Source organism: Sparus aurata, chromosome 9 (assembly GCF_900880675.1).
Source record: "Sparus aurata chromosome 9, fSpaAur1.1, whole genome shotgun sequence".
NCBI classification, from domain to species: Eukaryota; Metazoa; Chordata; class Actinopteri; order Spariformes; family Sparidae; genus Sparus; species Sparus aurata.
Window position 1 is genome coordinate 17,643,676 of NC_044195.1, and position 22,080 is coordinate 17,665,755.

The 22,080-nt window shown below is 38.4% G+C and overlaps 3 protein-coding genes across 6 annotated transcripts in view; 2 read left to right on the forward strand and 1 right to left on the reverse strand.

The window, feature by feature from the left end:
- Positions 1 to 5,119, reverse strand: part of LOC115588392 (multidrug resistance-associated protein 4-like) — an 88,657-nt gene extending 83,538 nt beyond the window's left edge. For both annotated transcript variants that reach the window (XM_030429003.1, XM_030429005.1), the window contains exons 1-7: positions 4,847 to 5,119; positions 3,701 to 3,811; positions 1,526 to 1,646; positions 1,182 to 1,406; positions 998 to 1,087; positions 752 to 915; positions 513 to 638 (exon numbers count right to left, since the gene is read on the reverse strand). In XM_030429003.1, coding sequence (XP_030284863.1) covers positions 513 to 638; positions 752 to 915; positions 998 to 1,087; positions 1,182 to 1,406; positions 1,526 to 1,646; positions 3,701 to 3,811; positions 4,847 to 5,058 — 1,049 coding nt within the window. In that variant the 5' untranslated portion in view covers positions 5,059 to 5,119. The remainder of the gene's footprint in view (positions 1 to 512; positions 639 to 751; positions 916 to 997; positions 1,088 to 1,181; positions 1,407 to 1,525; positions 1,647 to 3,700; positions 3,812 to 4,846) is intronic.
- Positions 5,120 to 7,167: 2,048 nt separating this feature from the next.
- Positions 7,168 to 13,320, forward strand: LOC115587687 (claudin-10-like). Of its 3 annotated transcripts, XM_030427629.1 has the most exons (6): positions 7,180 to 7,233; positions 7,324 to 7,556; positions 11,791 to 11,952; positions 12,025 to 12,106; positions 12,196 to 12,300; positions 12,420 to 13,320. In XM_030427629.1, the coding sequence occupies exons 2-6, from the start codon at positions 7,343 to 7,345 to the stop codon at positions 12,574 to 12,576; spliced, it is 720 nt and encodes a 239-aa protein (XP_030283489.1). In that variant the 5' UTR covers positions 7,180 to 7,233; positions 7,324 to 7,342; the 3' UTR covers positions 12,577 to 13,320. The 3 variants fall into 3 exon arrangements, with proteins under 3 accessions (XP_030283488.1, XP_030283489.1, XP_030283490.1); XM_030427628.1 differs by having other exon boundaries at positions 7,168 to 7,556; XM_030427630.1 differs by lacking the exons at positions 7,180 to 7,233; positions 7,324 to 7,556 and adding an exon at positions 10,783 to 11,149.
- A 509-nt stretch (positions 13,321 to 13,829) lies between these two features.
- Positions 13,830 to 16,822, forward strand: LOC115587605 (claudin-10-like). Its single transcript, XM_030427523.1, has 5 exons — positions 13,830 to 14,126; positions 15,050 to 15,211; positions 15,300 to 15,387; positions 15,497 to 15,604; positions 15,694 to 16,822. The coding sequence occupies exons 1-5, from the start codon at positions 13,895 to 13,897 to the stop codon at positions 15,887 to 15,889; spliced, it is 786 nt and encodes a 261-aa protein (XP_030283383.1). The 5' UTR covers positions 13,830 to 13,894; the 3' UTR covers positions 15,890 to 16,822.
- Positions 16,823 to 22,080: the final 5,258 nt, after the last annotated feature.

A 22,080-nucleotide genomic window follows, 5' to 3' on the forward strand; every position in this document is an offset into this window, starting at 1 on the left:
ACTCCTGTTTAAAGGGACAGTTCACCCCAAAAATCTAAAATACTGATCTGCTGAGCTATAATGTCAGCCTTCTTAACTGAGCTGTAACGTCAGCCTTCTTGACTGAGCTGTAACGTTAGCCTTCTTGACTGAGCTATAACGTTAGCCACCTTAACTGAGCTTTAACTTTAGCCACCTTAACTGAGCTGTAACTTTAGCCTTCTTGACTGAATTGTAACAATGGCCTCCTCATCTGAGCTGTATCATTAGCCTCTTCATTTGAGCTGTAACATCAGCCTTCTTGAGCTGTAACGTTAAATGGTCCTATAGGTAAGGTGAAAAACATGTATTTTTGATTCTGGATTAAACTGTCCCTGTTTATTTAAATGAAAAAAACATGCTTATACATTTCCATACAATTTTCATGAAAAGGGAAGACAGGTTATTTGTTAATGCAGATATAAACTCTTGTATCAATACCGTAAAACTTTTATCAGATTACAATTAAAATATTTCAGGAGGAATTGATCTACCTTCTGACCTCATCGACCAAAGCAGCAAAAGGCTTCTCCCACCCATACATCTTTATAACACGGATCCCAGAGATGACTTCATTCATCGTGCGTATTCTGTCATCTGTTAAAACCGCTGTATCAGCCCTTAAAACAAACGGACACACATACAAAAATTTAACACATGACAGAAACATTTCAGAAGTAAAGATATCTGTCATCAATATTTGATAAATCTGGTGGATAGGAAGCCTACAAACCTCAGAGTAGAGAACAAGCGTCCAAATAAAGTCTGTATTGGCATCAGGATAAAGAAGACGGCCATTCCTGCAAGGCATGATGGTCCAATGGCATACATCAACAACACTATTACAGTTGCTGCTTGTAGAGGACCAATCCACAAAAAGTGCAAATACAAGGTTACCTGGAAAGAGAAAATTAAGGTAAATGAGTGAGTCACATGCAAAACATCAGACAAATAATCATGAATAATTTCTGATAATTACCTCATCGAATTTGTTGACATCATTGGACAAGAGGTTTACAATTTGTCCTGTGGTAGTTTTGGCAAATGCTTTGCTGTTAAGACAAAGAGCCTTTGTGGAACAAAGGTGTCAAATCAGGTCCAACACACCACAGTTAAATGACAAGAGGATAACATTCACTCATAGATGTCTTGTAATGACTGACCTTCCGATAGATCATATGGCACATGGCCACACGAATCTTCATGCCTGCCCGCTGGACATGGTAGAAATAGAGATGATGAAGAATGGCCAAGCTGACAGTGGACAGTGAGATGCCTGCAGCATAGCTGTAGGCCTCATGGACTGCAGCCGTGTTACTGGGGTCATAACTCTCGAAGTACTCAATTATTTTCCCTAGTAGCACCGGCTGAATGACTTTGATAACCTCCTGATAGAAAATGGGATGTAAAGCAGATATGCAGACGCTCAGTATTACAACAAAAAAGAATTCTTAATGCAGCATTGTTCTCTGTAGACGTTGAGTTTCACTGTGAGATTGAACTGTACCTCTATAAAGATGTATGTTCCAATGAATAAGTATGATTTCCAATAGCACTGAACAAGCGCTTTGGTGAGTTTGGGTGGGCGCAGATCTTTTGCCGCCTGTTGAACTTCTCTGTCCCAGTACCTTTAAAAAGTAAGAAGAAAATCAATTGTTATTTTAATTTAATGATCTTTAATTAAGCAATGTTACCCTAACCCACAATAATGCACTGTGGCACGATACAATGTTTCTCAAAAGTAAAATATCTTGCATGTGTGGACGCAAGATTTGCAGCATAAAGATGTTACATGCGTGTTAATTGAGGTAGTCAACCCAAAGACAAAATAATAACAAGACTCTCTATTTCAAGTTTTTATATTGGATTTAATTCTAACCGGACATGAACTATAAAGAAAGACCCCATGTTACTGCAGCTGCCATAACTAACACCCATCATCAGTCTTGTGTGCAGTGCTTGCATCATACTCCTCTATTTTGAGTGCTGATCACCCCTCAACTAGACGGTACAGGCCAACTCTCTCTCTGACATTTTGACCACGTCACAAGTAGCTGTAAACTGCTCCACAACGCAACAGTGATCGTAATTCATTTAGGGCCAGTGGATCGTATCACCTGTCAGGAACAGAGATGCTCTTAAGGTCACTGGGGCACCCCAGCTCTGCCTTAATATCCTGTCCAAGAAATCATAAACAGGAAGGGGACTAAAGTGTATTAAAGTCCAGTGATCCATGTCAAAAAGCTTGACTTTATACCAAACAAGAAAACCAAGCTCTCAACTCAAAGTGGCAGCCCCTACTAGTGGCACTAGGATTAGTGTGCGGGGAGGAGCACACTCTCATGTGATGTCAGAAGTACTGTCTATAATTAGGTGGGCTCACCTCCATGCACAAAGCCAACCCTGACACCGGACTCCTTCAAAGGGGGTGTTCTGTCCCCTATTTACAAAGTCTCTAGGCTAAGAGGGGCGAGGTAGTGGTGGGGACATCCACGGTCGACTAACACACATATGATTTTCTCTCAGTGGAAAGGGGGGTAATTTCATATGACTGCTGTTTATATGTTGTGTGCAAATGATAGTTTTGAGTAAAATGCCTTTGCCGAAGTTGTAAATGTGGTCTTAGAGAATGTCCAAAACTGCTACTATCCTTCAGGGAAAGGGCCTTGAAGTTGCATGGAATTCAAGCACAAGAATGGCCTCTATTAATTTAAATTTTTCAAAGAGGCTACAATGGAAGCGGATAAGCTTTATAAAAATATATCTGCATATGATTATGATTGAGGAATCTGTGAGCAAGGGACAAGATTTTGGTATCGGAAGTGTTCTGGTTTCTGTCTGTAGTCCATTTGTAGTCCCAGTTGCATTAACCAATCATGTTTGAGCAGGCTTTAGCTGGAGGAAACAGGCAGAATAGTTGGCCATTTTCTTCTGAACACTTGAGATTGTCTACTTTATTTTTTATGTTATTGTCTACTTTATTATTTTATTTTATTGTCTACTTTACTATTTTATTTATATCTTTATCTTTATCTCTTGTTTCCATTCATTCTATATTTCTATTTTTACTTTGCACAGAGCATCCGGAACAAAAACAATTTCCCCCCCAGGGATTAATAAACTATTCTGAATCTGAATCTGAATCTGAAAAGTGTTATCCTTTCACTGCTTACTGATTGATCATCAATTGAAAGACAATGGATGGTGAACATTTTGTGACAGTACCAAACAGTAATGTTAGCTAGGATTGTGTTTAGGAAGCTAATTGGTTATCAAATATGTTGTTTTACCTTGAAATATTGAAATGTGGCCCAATGTCCCTCCAGATTGTCATGATCCATTGTCTTTACAGCTGCTGATCAATTGGAAGTGTTGAAATGCAAACAATTTGTCAGATTTCCTGCATGTATACGACATGCAAGCTGGAACACAACACTACAACATTTGAGCTTCCCACCCTGAGGATGATGCCAGAGGAAATTGGCCTTTGTGTGAATATGGTCTATGCATTCAGCGGTGATTGAACCCTGACTTGGGTTGAATGCTTGTCTGATACTTGACAGGTTGAATTTCTTTAAAATATGTAACAGATCACGGTGGTGTCACAGACTCCTAGAGTCTAAGTCTACTAGAGAATCAGTGTAAATGCACCTTAAAAAAAACACATCATTCAATGTCTTACCATTGCAGCTCCTCCCCGAGTCTATCTGATGCATCCTCAGGAAGCACGTTATACATGTCATCTTCCTCCAACTTCCTCTTGTATCCAATTCTGAACAGGGGATTCAACCAACTAGCGATAAAGCAGAAAGTATGTTCAGTAGTTGGAAATAACTCATCATTATGTCTCCAATAGAGGAAAATTCATTAATTAAAACAAATTATTTATTGTTTAAGTCATTTGTCCATCAATACTGTCAAACATTTGCTGGTTCCAGCTTCTTAAATGTGAGGATTCACTGCTTTTCTTTGTCTCTAAAAGTAAATGAAGAGTCTTTGGCAATTTAAAGACGTCATTTTGGACGATTTTTTACATTTTACAGACTAAACAATGGATCCTGATTATTAAAGCTTGATGAGAAAGCATGAAAATCCCCAACAAGGGAGCATGGCTACCATACATGACATCAATCAAGCTCTAAATGAATCAAGTCATAAATATAGTTCCATTTAAAGGTGCACTATGTAATCTTGAGGAAAAACTTAACCACTAAACCATAATACAAAAGACCTTCAATAACTGATTTGTAATGCCTAAACAAACTATATAAACACACTTTTTTCATTCTTAGAGGACAACACAATGTCATTCTGTTTTACTTTGTTTATAGTGGTGGACCCTGCCACCTTTCTATCTTTAGAGTTCTGGGAACCTTATAGCCCTCTGTGAACAGCTTGTTTATTCTGCTATAGAAAAAAATAATATTGCTTGGTGTCATTACCTCATTGATGTTGTAAATAAAGAAACTGAATTTCCTCTACATCGTGACCATTTCAGTAAAAGTTTCAATACTTGCGCTGAATTGGCCTAATCAATGTAATGGAGCACTGCAACTTACCTCACTATTGAAACAATACAGTGGCCGGTACACTCATCATGCTACCTGAGAATTACTCTGCACGACTCTGCTTGTGGGTTAATACACTGACACCAAAACATCCTGAGCTCTCTCCTCATTATGGTTCATGTCTGCACGGGCGGATGCTCACCACCTGCTATCACATCCCGGGGACAGGCTGTCTGAAGTGGCCACAAACTGTCACACAGGACCGCTCTCCATTCAACTCATGTCAAACACGGCTGTGACTGTGGACCGGTTTCTCTTACCAGAAGAAAATCTTGGAGAGAAGATTAGCTGAAGCCGACGGATTATCCTTCGCCTCCTTCCGCACATGTTCCATGCCCACAAACAGTAAAAGCGACCTGAAGACTTTCTCTGCGGGCTGTTTTGTCAGGGAGTGTATATCGATAAAGACTGAGAGGAAGGAAACAGTGGGAGAACAGCTGCTGTAAAGTCTCAGTCTCACACCTACTGACATTCAGGACAGGATTACTATAGCACGCGCACACTGCCTGGCTGTCAGGTGAACGGGGCGCTGCGTGATCCCGCCCACCTGCCCGGTGATTGGCTGACAGAAGTCTCCATCACCTCTTCATGCCGTGACCTCTGTGCTTTCTTTCCTATAGCAGGTATTTACACATTCTTTAAGGTGTACTGTATGGGGGGAATTTAGTCCGAATGCTTTATTTAGTTGTTATTAAAAACTAATGTTTTATTAACTTTTTGAGTGTTTGTTAAGTTGTTATTAAGTGTTTTTTAATATATAATACGTCAACAAAAATCTATCTATTTAAACGTCTCCTACAGAAATCTGCTTGTTTCAAGAACAAGAATGTTAGAAGGGATCCCCTCCCATGAATAAAGAAAAACAAACTTATTAACTATCATCTTTTAAATCACTTAAAAAAGACTGTTTTGAGTTACACTGTACTTTATTCTTGACACTGCACTTAATTCACGCATTGCTCAGATTAATAGTTTTATATGGTTTCAATCATCCATTGTTATATGTTTTGTTTCTCTTTTATTCCTAATGCTGACCTGTTTATTCACATACTACTGTGTATTTTATTTTTGTGTTCCTGTGTTTATTGCAAACCGCTCAACGCTGGTATTGATAATTGGTATACAAATGAATTGAAAAGAAAAAGACTACTTAAATCCTGTACAAAGTCGACCTCCATTGAAACAGCTGATTTCTTTTTAACATGTATGACTTTTATAATTCAATGACGGACTAAAACAACATGTAAAATTGAGAATTTTGCAGTGTATGGTATGTCAATTCTTAATCTGTCAAGTCACCTCTAACTCCATTCAGGTAACAAATGTTTTTTTTTCTTCCTTAACAGGAACTTCAGTAAAGTTTTGTGGGGGAAAAGAAAACTTGCATCCATTGTTTTGATTATAACTGAGTCTGTCGATGACTTTTTTAAATGTCACCATTGAGTACTGCATTGGTTGTGGTACAACTTTTTATTATTGTGACAAACTTTCTATCATGGAGCAGTGAAAGTCAGCTTACATTTACAGGCTGTATTGTATCCTATCCTAATCCTATTCATTCAGATTAAAGATTATGCCGTTTATGCTTTTTCGATTTTTTCTTCCCTTTCCTTCAATCAGAGCAGACTGTGCATCCAGGAGGTGGGGCTTAAAGAGACAGGAGCTAAAACAGAGAGTTTCAGACAGAAGGGTGACACAGTATGAGGACACTGATGTGATTTTTTAACACTAAAGCATGTAAACTTTTTCTAGTAGTAACCCAAAATGAAATGATGAACCTGACAATGAGCAGAATTGGTCTCCTTATATCTGCTATGACAGGATTTCCTCCTAGGCCTCATCCACTTAGTAAAATGTCCTCTATGTTGATATTCAACACACCAGAATTCAAGACACAGAGGGAGATGTAATACATGTTTTTTTTTTTTTCAAGGAAAGAATTAAATGACACTTTTTTACCCATGACCTATCTGTATGATGTGCCTTATACTGTATCTCAAACAAAGAGATTATTATGAAAAAGACAGACATCAACTGCTCGAGCACTTTGTTGTGTAAATGCAATGCATGACATGACACAAATTTAAGTTTTGATGTTTAATTGTTTTCTAAAATCAACTCCACATGCGGCCCTCAGACTCTGCTCACAAGATATCTTCTGCAATAAACATACTCTGAAGGTAATGATGGCTTTTTATTGGCTAATTGTTTTTAGTGCTCCTCTTTTCTAATGAAAACAATAAGAATCCAAAGAATTAAAAAAGGAAATGTAACATCTTTTTCCCTTTAATGTAGATGAAAGCTCTGAGAAAAGTGAGAAAAGTGAGCATCTAAAACAACACACATGTTCACATATGAGCTGGCAATCATTAGTCATTCAGTTGCTGAATATTCTGTGCAGAAATAGTTGAACCAGTACCTGGACTTTGTCACCTTGCGTCTTGTTTTGAAGATTACTGATTAGTCCTTTGTTGTTTTTGATGTTAATGTGATACTTGCCCTTATTTTTTTTTACCAAAACCTGAAGCCTTTCAGACACTGCTCGCCAACAGTGAATGACTAACTTCCAGCTCATGCTTCCCTCACTAGCTCACTTTTGGGCACCTGGGTCCATCCCCTGCCTCAAGAGATGCTGGACGTCCCGTCTGTAAATCATCTCAATGAAACACATGTCCACAGTGTAATTTGACAGCCCAGAGGGATTGTTATTTTCTCCTATTTTTCTTTAATTTAAAAGATTTTACACATAGCTCCAAATGTCGAGCATGCAGATTCTGGCTTTTGTCAGCGGCCTGGCTGGGCTGGGTGCCACTATCGGTGCCACGGTGTCCAATGAATGGAGGGCCACCAGCCGGGCATCCTCAGTCATCACGGCGACCTGGGTGCTCCAGGGTCTTTGGAACAACTGTGCTGGAAATGCCATCGGAGCTTTGCACTGCAGGCCACATCATACCATCCTAAAGCTGGAAGGTAAAACTAAAATAATCTCTCAGCGACTGCATACAGTATCTCCTTGTGTTTTCACAGTGTTGCATGACGCAGTTGTCTCAGCAGCTTTAATGGTCAGTACATGATGGGAACGACATGAAGCATGTAAATACAACCTGTTTACTAACATGTGGCAAATTGCATGTATGCGGTAGAGGTGCCTTATAAGATATTCCACAGAAACAAATGTATCACCTCAGTATCAAAAGCCTGTATCTGTGGCCGATAACCACAAACCTGCTGCTAAAATTCTTTGAAAATCTCAAACAACATTAAGTGCATATTTTTTACCAATAATTTCAAGTGCAGCAGACTCTTAAACACCCTTTTCTGTAGTACAATTTACCACTTTTACAATGTATTCAATATATAAAATAGCCTTTTATTTACTATTGAAGGTTTCTGGGGAGCAAACTGATACAAAGGAGTCATTTTTAAGTAATACGTAGGTGAAAAAAAATATTTGTCATTAAGACAATGTCTTGTTAATTTGTCAGTGGATTAATCAAATAATCTTTGTTTTAAAATGTTTTGGTACTCAGATTTTCATTTTATGACTATCTTTTACTCTAACCGCTGCTGATATAATCACTTGTGACCTGAAATCAAAATATGACCTCACGCAGACAAAATAAGTAAGGAATAAATCATTTTCTAGATTATGGTTCATAGATTAACTGAGACAAATGTGTAATCATTTGTTGGAAATATCAAACTGTGCCTGAGTCACAGAGGCTTCTAGTGAGGCCGAAATGGGAGGAAGTAAATAAAGATATGTTAATGAGCCAAAAGGAGGGGGGTAATTGACTCCCATCTAAATCTTTTTTTTTTTTTTTTTTGCGAAGCCATCTTCCCTCATATTTTATGTCTTGGAGTTGCATTATTTACTCACTTGGATTTTCCCTATTGTTTATGGTTATTGGATACATACAACTTTTGTCCAGTGTTTGTTTGTATCAATTCGAGGGCTAGTTTTTGTATTCATTACTGCAGGGTTAGGGTTAGAATGCGACTATTGTTGGATTTTGGCTGTCACAAACTCATTTTTTGTTCTTTTCTTTTGAATTTCATCATATTTCAACCTGTCAATGTATTGTAAGAGAATGGGTTCAGAAACATGTTGTCTTATATTACACACTTTTTAAAAGAATAACTTTATTTAAGAAGAATGGAGTGGCTTCGCCATTCCCAGCTCCATCTAATGGTGGCAGCAGTGTGATGACAGAAACCTGCTCTACAGTGTGTGCATCCACCAGATGGGGCCCTCATTCACATGAAAAAACACAATGAAGTCCTTTTCAGAGTGTGATTTCCCTCTTGTCTGATTTTATATAGCCTTTCCCACATTCTGAATTATCAAACACATTTACTGTAACAGAAAGGGTCTGTCCTCTACTTCCTGAGACAAATGGAGTGAGTGGCATGCTGTTAATGAGTTATCTCAATCCTGCTATTTTTAGCTATCTATGAGGAATCCCTAGTGGTCCAATACGTAACAGTACTAGGTGACAGGTGGACGGTGACACATTCACTGCATTGTATTCAGTCTCAAATGTCAGACAATTTCCTACAATCAACAATAAATCTAATAACGAAATTTGAATTCATATGAATAAGAAAAAAAGACATCGACATAGACCACTGACATAGACTTCATTGTCAATGTACACGAGGTAATTGAAATGTGTCTTTTTGTATATACCTCCTTCTTACACATGTGCACAGTGCCTGAGGCCCTAGGAGCATTTTGGTTAAATGCCTTGACAAACCCCTAAAACATAGGCAGAGATGCTGGGCACCGTAGATGCACCTGCTAACCTTCGGTCACAACCTCACAGCTGGAATTCACCTGTCAGGTACCTCACCATGACTATCCTGGCCACTAATACACTTTTAATTTTGGTTGAAGCTCCACTTGGCAAACCGCAACTTTAGTTGAGGAAAAAAACTTAATTGTTACCTTTCACAGAGAAGGATTGGTTAGACAACAGAATTATTTTCTCCATACATGTAGAGGTAATATATTAACCATATTTGCTTGTTTTTTGTCATTATTTGTGTCAACTAAACTGTTTAATCACAATATATTCACCTTATAATTACATGTTACACTGATATGAAGAGCTGACATGGGGTTCTATTTGACATTTTTGTCACGTTCAAATATATTGAAATATATATTTCAAAATATACCTGCAATGTTTTATCAAATCAAATGTTGTATTCTCTATACACTGAGTAATGTGCTTATTTATTTTCTTAATTATTCTCGTTTTTCATACATTGTTTAAAAACATATGATCATACATTATAAAATATTATCTGGTACACAAAGCATACAAAATATATCATATTTATAATTTTTTTGTTAAATACGGTCAATCTATCAATATATACTACCAGTGTATTATCAAAATGTACATTCATTGTTTGTTTTTATGATATTCTTCAAATGAAATGACAATATATTGACATCAGTCCTTCCATATATAATTTTTTATAAATTGTATTTTTTAGTACATATCTATAACTTTTAATAAGAACCTTTTAGGTTAATCCAGGGCTGCCAGAAGTTGGCCAGACATTATGTTCAAAGTTTTCCAGTGATAAACATGTAAATTGCAATTGACTTCAACAATTTTCAACAATATTTTCATTCAGTTTTTTTTATATTTTGTGAGGTAAAAACAATCTTTGACTATATAATAATCTCAAAACCCACAGGGGGCAAGTTACATCTAATCAGGGACATTTGAGATCCTAGTACTGTTTTTTACCTTCACAAGTTTGGGCACCCCTGAGTAAATCCATTAGTAATTTAAGACACCTCAGGATGAACGCTAAGTGTGTGATACAAAAGTGCATGTACCTTTAATTCAGTAAGCTCAACAACGTATTTTTGTCTCATGTTGTCATTACTTTTACTTATTAATCAAATCAGATGAGTCTTGAACTTTGTGCCCATTGCAGCGTGTAAATGCCCTCTATAACACAGAGCCAACAGCAGTTTTAATTTTAAACGTCATTACTGACGTCGCCACACATTTTACATCCGGGTCCTCCGGTTCCCATCATCTTTGACTGAGTCACAGTGACGTGTACTGGGTAAAAGGGTGGAGGTCACTCAAACAGACTACAGGCCTCTTTTTAATGTTTAGGGCCAGACTCCTCCCTACAGAATATAACAGTCCACCACACATTAACTATTGATCACAGCCTATCCATTGAACCAACTGGTGCGGAGCCTGGCTACATTTTCAACAAGCTTTACTAGCCAGGGAACCATTAATCAATTGTAGTTCTCACCAGCTTAATTGGTCGTCACACAGCAGTGTGGAGGAGTCACCTCGGCAGGTCGAGCAGCATGTTTCAGGAGATCGTTGCTTTTATTTTATCTACCTCGGGGTGGGTGCTGGTGTCCTCCACCTTGCCAATGGACTACTGGAAGGTGTCTTCCCTGGATGGAACCGTCATCACCACAGCTACCTACTGGTCCAACCTGTGGAAGACCTGTGTCACCGATTCAACTGGAGTCTCCAACTGCAAAGATTTTCCCTCGATGCTGGCACTGGATGGTCAGCTCTTTTTAACCTCCCTATTGGACGTTTTCTTTTATGCCTTTGACCGAGCCTCTTTCAATGGTTTTGGTCATCATGTCAAGTTTGTTTTAAGTTTTCTGCTCGTCTCTGTACTTTCTACTTCTAGAAAAGTTTTTATGTTTAAATCAACTCTGATTCATCCTCAGTTTCCAAATTCAACCTCAGCTCTTTCTCTCTCTAGAATTATAAAAAATTCAAGTTGAAGTTCATTGCTGTTCAGGACTAAGAGATATCCTAAGGCTGAGCCTTAAGAAACAACTCATTTACCTCCTAATATGTCAATGTTTAGCTTTGGTTTTCAGGGCTTGAAAGCCATATATGAGATTTACTGGTAACCTCAGGCGGTTTCTCCCATGGTTGGCTAGTTTCAGGGGTCAACTTCCAGGGTATTATTTGCCTCAAAATCACATCTGAATGGGAAGTTTCACAGCAAGACGATCACCATTCTACCTTAAAGTGTCTGAAAACAATTAGGCACACGTGTGACAAATTGTATTTCTTGCTTTATGTGTAAGTTGGTCACAAGGTCAGTATCTCATTGACCTTGCAATGTTCGGGTGAAGCCACAGAGCACTACACTCTTTTGCTCATACATTGATTTCTATTTGATTTTGTAGGCTACATCCAGGCATGCCGGGGATTGATGATCGCAGCCGTGTGTTTGGGGTTTTTTGGCTCTATATTTGCCCTTGTTGGAATGAAATGCACTAAAATCGGAGGAACTGACAAAAACAAAGCCAAGATCGCCTGCTTCTCTGGTGTAAATTTCATTCTTAGCGGTAGGTATAGTGAGATTGTTATAATTGTGTGATTATCTGTGAGATTACTTAGATTTTCCTTGTGTCTCTCAGGCCTTTGCTCTCTCTCAGCCTGCTCTCTCTATGCACACCGGATAACATCAGAGTTTTTCGACCCCATGTCTTTGGCACAGAAGTAAGTATGGCGGAACTAAAGAGCTTTTTTTAATGTGACTCAATAAATTCAGAAAAATGACAATTAAGTGTTGGTTGGTTTGTCTGCAGGTATGAACTGGGAGCTGCTCTCTTTATCGGCTGGGGAGGGTCTATCCTCTGTATCCTCGGAGGCAGCATGCTCTGCTTCTCCATCACAGGTTCTTTTACCAAAAGGTTTGTACGAGTAACACATATGTTTAAATATGCAGAAGATAAATGTTGTTAATGACCTTCTGTATGACTCAATTTTGTGGATTCATGTCAACAAAAACACATCTGTGTTTTCTTCACAGCCACAGTCAAGCAAACTATATCTACAAAGGTGCTGCCTCACATTCTCACATCTCCTCCTACCCGAGAGGGCAGGCAAAGTCTGTAAACCAGAGGCCGCCTCCAGACTACAGCAACTCCTCCAGGGTGCAGCACTTTGATAAGAATGCATATGTGTGAGAGATGTGAATATAGAACACCAGCAGAATTTGCTCAAATTGATCTGTCGCTCACTCGGAATCCTATTTAATGTATTGACGTGTTTCTTAGAGGAGTATGAATGTAAAGGTGCAATATGTAAGAATTGCCCACCTGTCGCATTGATACTGTAAACAAACATGGGGTAGAATATCACAAGGTAAACAGCAAAATGTCTCTAACAATTGCTGCCTTTAGCTAGTTCACTCTGTTAGCCGTGCAGCTTCATGGACTGGGAGCGTGATGTGGTATTATGGCACAGGAGAGGCCGGGGCTAGCTGGTTAACATGCTAACTTCAATAGATAACTCTGCAACACAGTACAAAGACTTCTTTGACATAACTTCAAAACTGTTATTTCTTGTAATTTGGTTGATACTTTTAGTTAATGTCTGAATGGTGTCAGCTAAGATTCTTACATACTGAACCCTTAAAGTTGTATGAGACAGTTTACTCTCAAGTATATATTATATTTTTGACAGTTCTACATATAACTGTGCATTAAATGTTAGGATTATGTATGTATTATAATCAGACACCAAGATCAAAAATGTTTGGTCCAAATGGGCCTTTCTCATCTAAGTTGTACACCATTTAAAATATATTTAGATGTCAGTGTGTAATATTTTGTAAGTCATTCCCTTTGTTGGTTGCATATTCAACTGTAAGTACCTTGCACATGTTGTTAATCTGTAATGACAATATTTAAAACTGTGTCGAACACAGATTCTCGTGTCTTCCATGACATAACCATTAACTACGATTTTGTAATAAGCAAACTTGAAGAAGGTCAAACAAGGACCGCATCTCTCCTCATTGTCTGTTTAAATGTGGGAACAAAAAAAATGCAAATAAATAAAATTGTGTTTTTGCTGACTACTTTGTTTTTTGCCTGATTTGTTTGTAGATTAGGTCATACAAGCTCCTCATGGCAGCAGGTCTCAGGAGGGCAGCAGTTTGCAATTTGTGTAGTGTGTCACTTTATCCAAATATCCTGTTAATGTGTGAGACAAAATTAATCACACATTTTATGGTGGTTGGGCCAAGGCTTTTTCTTTACTGTAAATTCATATTAAATGTTGTTAGTGGGTGTGAAGGAGATGAAAAAGAGGTGGTGAAAATGATCTCAGGTGGGTGGCACACTCCACAAAGTTTACAGTAAACATCTCAACACACTTTTACAGAGCCCTTATCAACACTAATGGCACACAGCACGGACACACTGCCGCTGACTAGGTATTTTAGGGTGTTTTTGACCCAACTGAGTGGACGATACCTGCCTTGATTGAGTGTTTTACGATATGAGGAAGCGCCTGATTCAAATTTTTGGCTTTTTGATCACATCACTGGGATGGCTGTTTGTCCTGTGTACCATGGCCATGGACTTCTGGAGGATAAGCCAATTAGGAGGACAAGGAGGCTCCTTCATCATCAAAGTTGCCTGGTACTGGTCCAACCTGTGGAAGGATTGTTTCACCGATTCCACAGCTGTCACGAACTGCAGAGACTTCGGTGTGCTCTGGGCTGTCACCCGTAAGCTATCCACACGTTGAATATCCCTCAGCAATGATGGCCCCTGACACTATTTCTGTCAGTCTTTCACTCAGCAGTTTCACTTCAACTTTATTTCTTGTGGCCGCTGTTGAGAAAAGGTCACATAGACTGGTCTGATGAGTTTTAAAGCCTCTAACAAACTCACTTGAGACAACAGAGCGTAATTTGTCTGAAAGCTTCAAATTTGAGAAAAAAACTGATAAATATTGACTTCGATAAAAAAAAGAATTATAATAATAATAATAATTAAAATCAAGGCAGGTCAGTCATCTATCATGTCTGTTTTGTGGGAATGTTTAGAAAAATTCAATTCACATTTCAAAAGGAAATACTATACATTTCACTCCATAATGTCAGTTTAATGTTGCATTTCAAGGTTTTTCACTTTTAAAAGAATTGAAAAATATGTCCTGTGGTTCAATAGGCAATAACATTGCAATGGAGGATTGTTCTTGGTAACACTGAGTTTAACCTCAGAGCTCAAACTGTACGCACACAATAAAACAAGCTTGGTATAATGTTACATTTTTGTCATAACTTTGTCAGAAGCATACTGATTCAAATTTCTGTTGCCACAGTAGAGCTGTACTTCATATTTTTGTATTGGAACTGGATTGTGAGGCGCAACTTTTATCTCAAAAAGACTTAACAGAGAAGAATCTTCTAGGCATTACAAAGACAGTATTCAGTTAAGTTGGCCTTACTTTTCTGTGCTTACACTGCTGCGTCTACTTCCCGTACCAAATACAATGAGCGTTGCCTCTGAGATTTGATTTCATTCTCACATCAGTGTCTTTTATGTCTGAGACAAATAGAGCAATTCCTAGAAATTGAACTTTCCCCGTTCAATAATCTCTCTCTTTTTTCGTCTCGCCTGAACTCCTTCTTTCTGTTTCTCACAGCTTATGTTCAGGGAGTACGAGGGTTGCTAATGTGCGGCTTAACTCTGGGATTTTTTGCCGTCGTACTTTGCTTTGTTGGGATGGACTGCACTTATATCGGAGGAGCTGATAAAACCAAGGACAAGCTGCTTTTTTCCGGAGCAGTGTTTCATGTTGCTGGATGTGAGTATACAGAACAAACAAGTGTTGGTGTGTAAATGACAGACGTGTTTTGCCTTCATTATTGAATCACTGGTTCCTCTGCACACAGGTGTGTCTGATCTTGCCGCCTACTGCTTATACATAAACAGGATTGCCAAAACAGCCTTTGCTTCCAGTATAGGGCCAGGAGTTTTGCGGTAAATTACAGTTTGAATTGTAGAAATTTCCACCTTTAATTCCACATTACAATATTAAGAGAAAATTGATGTATTCTATGATGACTTCATACATTTTAACTAATTCCAGGTATGACCTTGGACCTCCCATATTCCTAGGATTGGTGGGATGTTTCCTTATCCTTTTAGGGGCTATGTTTTATGCCGTGACAGTCTGCCGAGTAATCTGCCCGGAAAGGTATTTAAATTCATCCATCTTCAGCCTTTTTTCCGTGACTGATGAGTTCATACCACATAATAAACTTTGTATTTGCTTTGGTCTTACAGTCAAGTGGTATATGCCTATGGAGGACGCACATACATGTCCCCTCGCTCCAGAGGAAGAACCCTGTACACCGGATACTACAAACCCTCTAGGCTGTACGGATCTTACACAGGCTCAGGACAATCAAGCAGCTCCAAGATCTCAAAGATCTCTCAGACAACGCCGACAAAAAACTCGGAAAGGGATGCCTTTGTGTAGTGACCAGATGTGCAAACACAAGAAACAGCTCCAAATCTCATTAACAATCAGCACATATCTCTCATAATGTACAGTAGATAGGATGAACCTTCCTCTTCGGTGCATCAATATGTACAACTGTAATTTTTTTATTCTTATATTCTGTATGAAGTTGTGTTTACTCATTATTTGTTAACTTTGTTGTGTTGTAACCAAAGCACATATACAATCAAAATGGAAAAAGACATTTTTTCAGCTTTTTCCTCCCCCAGCGTTTCCAAGTGGTATCATTGTTAGCAACATTTTCAGGAAGACTACTGCATCGCCAATGTTAGATGCCAGAAACAAGCATGCAGTGGAGAGGTTTATTTTCTGTATTTGTGAGAAAGTGTGACAAAATAGAAAAAAAACCAACACATTTTCCTTGGTTTCTGTCACTTTAATCATCCATCAAAGGATTATTTTTCCTTGCAGTGAAAAGTTTCCACTGTAAGTGGTAAGTTTGTTCCACCATTATCTGGGAGTACCAACCAATAGCTACCAGGGGAAACAAATCATCTTCTTGTTTTGGTTGTGCATTGGGGTACTTCTTCACAGAGAAAAACCTACTTGGTGTCAGTCAGACATCTAGAGAGCTTCTAGAAATATGCAGAATAATCTATTTTCCTTAAAAACACTATTATAATAGTGAATTAATCATTTTTACAATGTTTGTTGAGTCCAAAATGATTGCTTTTTTGTTTTTCTTTTGTCCCTTTGTAAGAATTCTGATGTTGGGCAAGGATTGTGAGCTAATAGTATAGCGCACTTGTTATCACATGGTATCTGTGTTTCTCCACCATTAAACAGTCTTGAAAGTTGCCAGTTTGTGGAAAGAAAAAATATATTATCATCATTACATCATCAGTCTGTAACGAAATAGCCGCATTACTATAAAAGCATTCATAACTGTAACCTTTTTTTTTCTTCATAATACTCAGCTACAAGATGTTGTCAATCTTGGTTTCATTCGTATGCCATTTCCTTGTTTATATTAATTAGACTTTAAACACAGGATCTCGTCTGTTCTCCGTGAGTAGTGAACTTACACTATGTCCCGGTTAAGCATTGAGGGAATGAAGATATGACTGCCAGAATACTCCCTCGCTTTCACTAGCAATATCTGCTCCTGCATTTAATATTGCTGTTTTGATCTCAAATGGTCACCACAAACATCACGTCTGATTCCTGTACAAATTAGAGAGATAAAAAATGTGTTAATTGCGCAACCATTGCGAAATTTAAGGACTAAATTGGGGAAGACTGTTTTTCAGGTCTTTTCCCCTCAGAAGTTTAACAACTCACAGCATGCTCTTGAACTAGAACGCCTTACTCCTTTAGATAGTTTCAAATGCCTATTGTTCAATGTTCTGCACTCTGAATGTCATTGTGAATTGTGATCATATTGTGTATGTTTATTCATGTGTTTTATAATCAGGGCATCATTGGAAAAGAGAGCTCACTCTCAATTGACCTTCCCTGAATAAATAAAGGATTCAATCAATCAATCAACCTGCCATCCATTGCTCTAAGTTGCATTCTGTCAGTAAGCCCTGGTTCAACTCAGAACTATCAATGATGCTCAATGCAAGGGACCAAGCCTGGGCTCTAGCAAGGCGTACTGGTAAGGAAGCCCACTGGTCAACAACTCAGAAATAAATGCTGTTTTCATTGATAAAAACAAAGACCAACTATCACATAGAATTTATCTCCAGCTCTTGTACAAACCCATCCAAATTTTGGAAAGCAGTAAATATAAATAAAAACAAATCCCTTCATGCCCATACCTTCTAGTATAACATTATCTAACCATAAGATATTTGTGATGCTTTTAACAAATATTTTGCTGCTGATGGGAATAATTTGAGATGATGTACTCAGTCAGCTGCTTCCTCATGGGACCCCCTCAAACCATACCTCTGTGTTTACACTGCAGAATTTCACTTCTTCTATTGTTAAGGAGGCACGTCAACGTGTAGATATAAGTAAAGGCAAAAGGGGAGGAAAAACTAGACCCACATTTTTTAAAGCCCTTTGCTCCACCTGTTATAATTCTAAAATAAAAAAAATAATATAAAAAAATAAGTATCTTTTTGTTGTGTTTTATCTTAAAACCAGGCCCGTGTGAGTCTCTTCTTGCTTTTCAGTTTCTCCCGCGTTTTTCCCTCGCTGTGTTTTTCCCTTCGTTACTTCACCTGTCCTTTTCCCTCCTCACTCACCTCACCTATTCATAATCCCCTCATCAGTGTCCCTGTGTATACAGTCTTTGTTCCCCCTCATGTTTTTGGTTTAATAAAGCTCACTTTTGTTTACCCTGTTCCTGCCTCCTGTGTGTGATGCTTATTTCTGATAAAATGACTTAATCCACCAAATTCACCTGGGTTATCTCTGAGATCTGGAACATGTTGTCCCACTGCATAAAGGTGGTGATAAAGCTGATGTTAACAGCTATCAACCAATTTCTAAACTGCCTTGTCTTCCTAAAGTCCTGAGATTATTTGTATTTCTTCATAATACTCAGCTACAAGATGTTGTCAATCTTGGTTTCATTCGTTTTTTGAGTCCTCACTAGTCTAGTGTTGGTCAATTACTAACAGTACCGCTGCTAGCCATTTTGGTGCCCTAAGCATAATTCCTTTATGATGCTTGGCTAAAGACTATTAACTGCACGCTACACGGTAATAAATGGCCTGAAGCAAGAGGAATTGTTAGCCTACCTTGTGCACTGACTGCTAACTGTTACTGAGAAAGTATTGTAAATAAACCATAAACTACTGCTCAATACCTAAAGTAAAGTAACAGCTAGCTGGCGTCAGTTACATGTAAAATGCATAGATAATGTTTAACAGTAAAATCTCAATTTAGCTTGCACCTAAATTAGCACATATTTCAGTTTGCTAACATTAGCAATAACGTCAGCTAGTTCGAGGTGTATGCTGGGCTAACCATCACAATAGCAGCACATTTCCCCTATTTAAGGATGATTAAACATGGACTTACCTGCAAGTGATGCACGGGCATCATCTCGCAGCATCTTCTCCTTTCTTTTCTCTGCTCCTGACCCCTGCCATCTTTTCGGGGCCATTTCCAAAAAAGTTGACAGCCTGCTGTAACACTTCATCAGGCGCGATCCAACAGACCACTGATATAGGGGAGGGCACCCATGGGGAGCTTGGGAAAGTTGGGTGTGCGTGTTTGGGGGGGTACCATCCTTACTTTGTTGAGCAATTAAATATATATCTTGCTCTGCCTTTTGTGGTATGCCTAAAAAGTGCCCAATATTTCTATACTGAAATAATATCGGCATTATAATTATCATGACCATGATGATTTTTCATAATGATATTTTTTGGTGCCCCCTCAGCACTTGGTGCCCTACGCACAGCGCGTGATGCGTGTGGTGGGAGCGGCGGCGCTGATTACTAATGATATTATATCTGCTGTTGATATAGGGAAATACTGCGCTGCCCTCTTTGTGGATCCAACAAAAGCTTTTGATACTGTTGACCATGCTTTACTCATACAGAGGTTAAGTGATGAAGGTTTTGGTTTTAATTCCTGTAATTGGTTCAAGGACTACCTGTCTCATAGACAATGATGTGTGACTGTAGGAATTGATTGTTCTGTGTTTTTACCATTGTCTAAAGGGCAGTGTTGGGGAAGCTACTTTGAAAGCAAAGCTTGTGCTACATATACACTAAACATAATATAAACGCAACCCTTTTTTTTTGCTCCCATTTTTCATGAGCTGAGCTCAAAGATCTAAAACTGCACATTTCAGAGTGGCCTTTTATTGTGGCCAGCCTAAGGCACACCTGTGCAATATTCATGCTGTCTAATTAGACAAGGTGGATGGATTATCTCGGCAAAGGAGAAGTGCTCACTAACACAGATTTACATAGATTTGTGAACAATATTTGAGAGAAACAGATCTTTCGTGTATACAGAAATAGTTTTCGATTTTTGAGTTCAGCTCATGAAAAATGGAAGCAAAAACAAAAATGTTGCATTTATATTTTTGTTCAGTGAAGTTCAGCCTGGCAGTAGTTTGAACAGACTACATTTCTTCCCCTGGAGAAATGTAGTTTGTAAAACTACTGCTAAAAAAAAAGTAGCTTTAGCAACTACTTATACTCATTATACTCATTTAACTCAGCTTTAAATAAATCAACATATGGTGTATATGATACAAAATATAATGGCCTACAAAAAATTCTAATGTCAGCAGAAATATGCCTCTCAACTCAAGTTATATTTTTTGAAGAACAGAAGTTGACATTTTTGGTCAACATCACAGGAACTTCAGAGGCACTAACACTAAGGCACTAAAACTAGATGCCAGGGCAGAATCGCTTGTTGACACGACACATGAGCAGTCTCTCAAAGTTTTTATCAGACAGCCGGTTCCGTTTGGTACCAAAAACATCTTTACCAACATTAAAAAGTTGCTCATATGCTGCACTGGCTGGGACACCAGTGTTGAACTTCTCAAACGCTTTGGACATTTTAGGTAGAGATTTGACAGCATTTTGTGGGGACTCATCTGGTGATATCTTTGAAGTCAAAATTTTTGTTGTTTTCGGCTTGAAGAGCTCACAGGTGAACACGTAGGTCATGTCTGTAGATGCATCTATATCCAACATGTACATGCTCAAATATGGCCATGGTCGGGCTGGCGCGTTCGGAGGCGCATCGGGGGTAGTGGGAGGGTTATCCATGACGTGCTTGTGCCATATGAGCACTGCCTTCCTTGGCACAAAGACCCACCCACTCTGTGAAGTATTTGAGTGCTTCCAGGGCAAGCCAATCAGAGGCATAGTTGGCTTAGCATGTCATGACATATTTCATGCCTTTTTTAAAAGAAAAATAAAATAAAATGTACGTTATATAGGTCTTTTATATATATAAAAAAAGTATATCATGTTATGGGCCAAAATTGTAGTTTGTAAGAATGTAGTTTAACTACCGGCAAGTTACAGCAAATTGTAGTTAAGCTATGTAGTTCCACTACATGTCGTTTAAGTCTCCCCAACAATGCAAAAGGGGCTCTTCAAGGTTCAATACTGAGTCCTGTCTTGTTCACAATTTATATTAACAATACCACATCCTCTACAACAAATTGAAACACCCATCTTTATGCTGATGACATAGTCCTATACTGCTGCGCTAAAACTGTACATAAAGCCATCACAATTTTCCAGCAACCTTTTGACAAACTGCAATATTCTCTCTCTCTTTTTTTTTTTTTTTTTTTTACCTGAAATAAGTCCTCAATGCAAACAAAACCCAATTTATGATATTCTTAAGAGTCAGAAGGCATTGGTCTGCATGTTACCACTCCAGCAGGACTCGGTATTGAAAAGGTTTCTGAATACAAATATTTGGATATCTGGATGGATCAGAAACTCACATTATAATTTCATATAAAAGCAGTTGTTAGCAAGCTTAGACCAAAAATCGTTATTTACACAGAAACAGAACTACTTTTCTACATTTCCAGTCTGCTGAATGACATGGATCATTGCCTTTTTATCTGTACAACTCACCCATTCATTTTGGGGGTCAGTTCTTAAGGTCACTTTAACATGCTGCCTTCTGATTACTAGACAACCCGCTCTACCTCCTGAGCTACAGCCGCCCCATAATGATGTATGGCCCTGCCTTATCATTTTCATGCACTTTTTTTCCATTTTTTTTTTTGTATTCTGTCATATTTCTTCATATCTGTTATTAGTTTTATTTCCATTCTGTTTATTCGCTGTGATTATGTTCGTTGCTTCTGTTTGTCATCACATTTTTGCACCTATTTCTGTTTTATTTTTTATTTGTGCTCTCGACATCATTGAAAATAAGGGCTGGCCTTATTAATTTTTCGAGAAAAAGAAAAAGTCATATCGACATTAAACCAGCGTTTCACGACAGTTTAAATTTCTGTATATCTTTAAAATATGTCACAGACATTAAATGGTGAGGGTTGTCTGCGTCAAAAATCTTGCGTCTGTCACGCCCAGCCAGGGTTGACAGGGTGTTACTTTCTGGGAACCTTATTTACAGTATGGGGAGGGTGACATGAGTTGAAAAGCTGTTCCAAGGAACTGTTTTAATTTCAGCATTTCTTTTATTTACCCACATCCAGCTGAAGAAAATACTAGTTTCTTTTATTCGGGGCCAAA

Excerpts from the sequence above, each read along its gene's own strand:
- LOC115587687 (XM_030427628.1), top strand. The coding sequence starts at position 7,343 with ATGTCGAGCATGCAGATTCTGGCTTTTGTCAGCGGCCTGGCTGGGCTG. Across the intron at positions 11,953-12,024 it reads TGTAAATTTCATTCTTAGCG|GCCTTTGCTCTCTCTCAGCC; the intron begins GTAGGTATAGTG and ends TGTGTCTCTCAG. Across the intron at positions 12,107-12,195 it reads CCCATGTCTTTGGCACAGAA|GTATGAACTGGGAGCTGCTC; the intron begins GTAAGTATGGCG and ends GTTTGTCTGCAG.
- LOC115587605 (XM_030427523.1), top strand. The coding sequence starts at position 13,895 with ATGAGGAAGCGCCTGATTCAAATTTTTGGCTTTTTGATCACATCACTG. Across the intron at positions 15,212-15,299 it reads AGTGTTTCATGTTGCTGGAT|GTGTGTCTGATCTTGCCGCC; the intron begins GTGAGTATACAG and ends CTCTGCACACAG. Across the intron at positions 15,388-15,496 it reads ATAGGGCCAGGAGTTTTGCG|GTATGACCTTGGACCTCCCA; the intron begins GTAAATTACAGT and ends AACTAATTCCAG.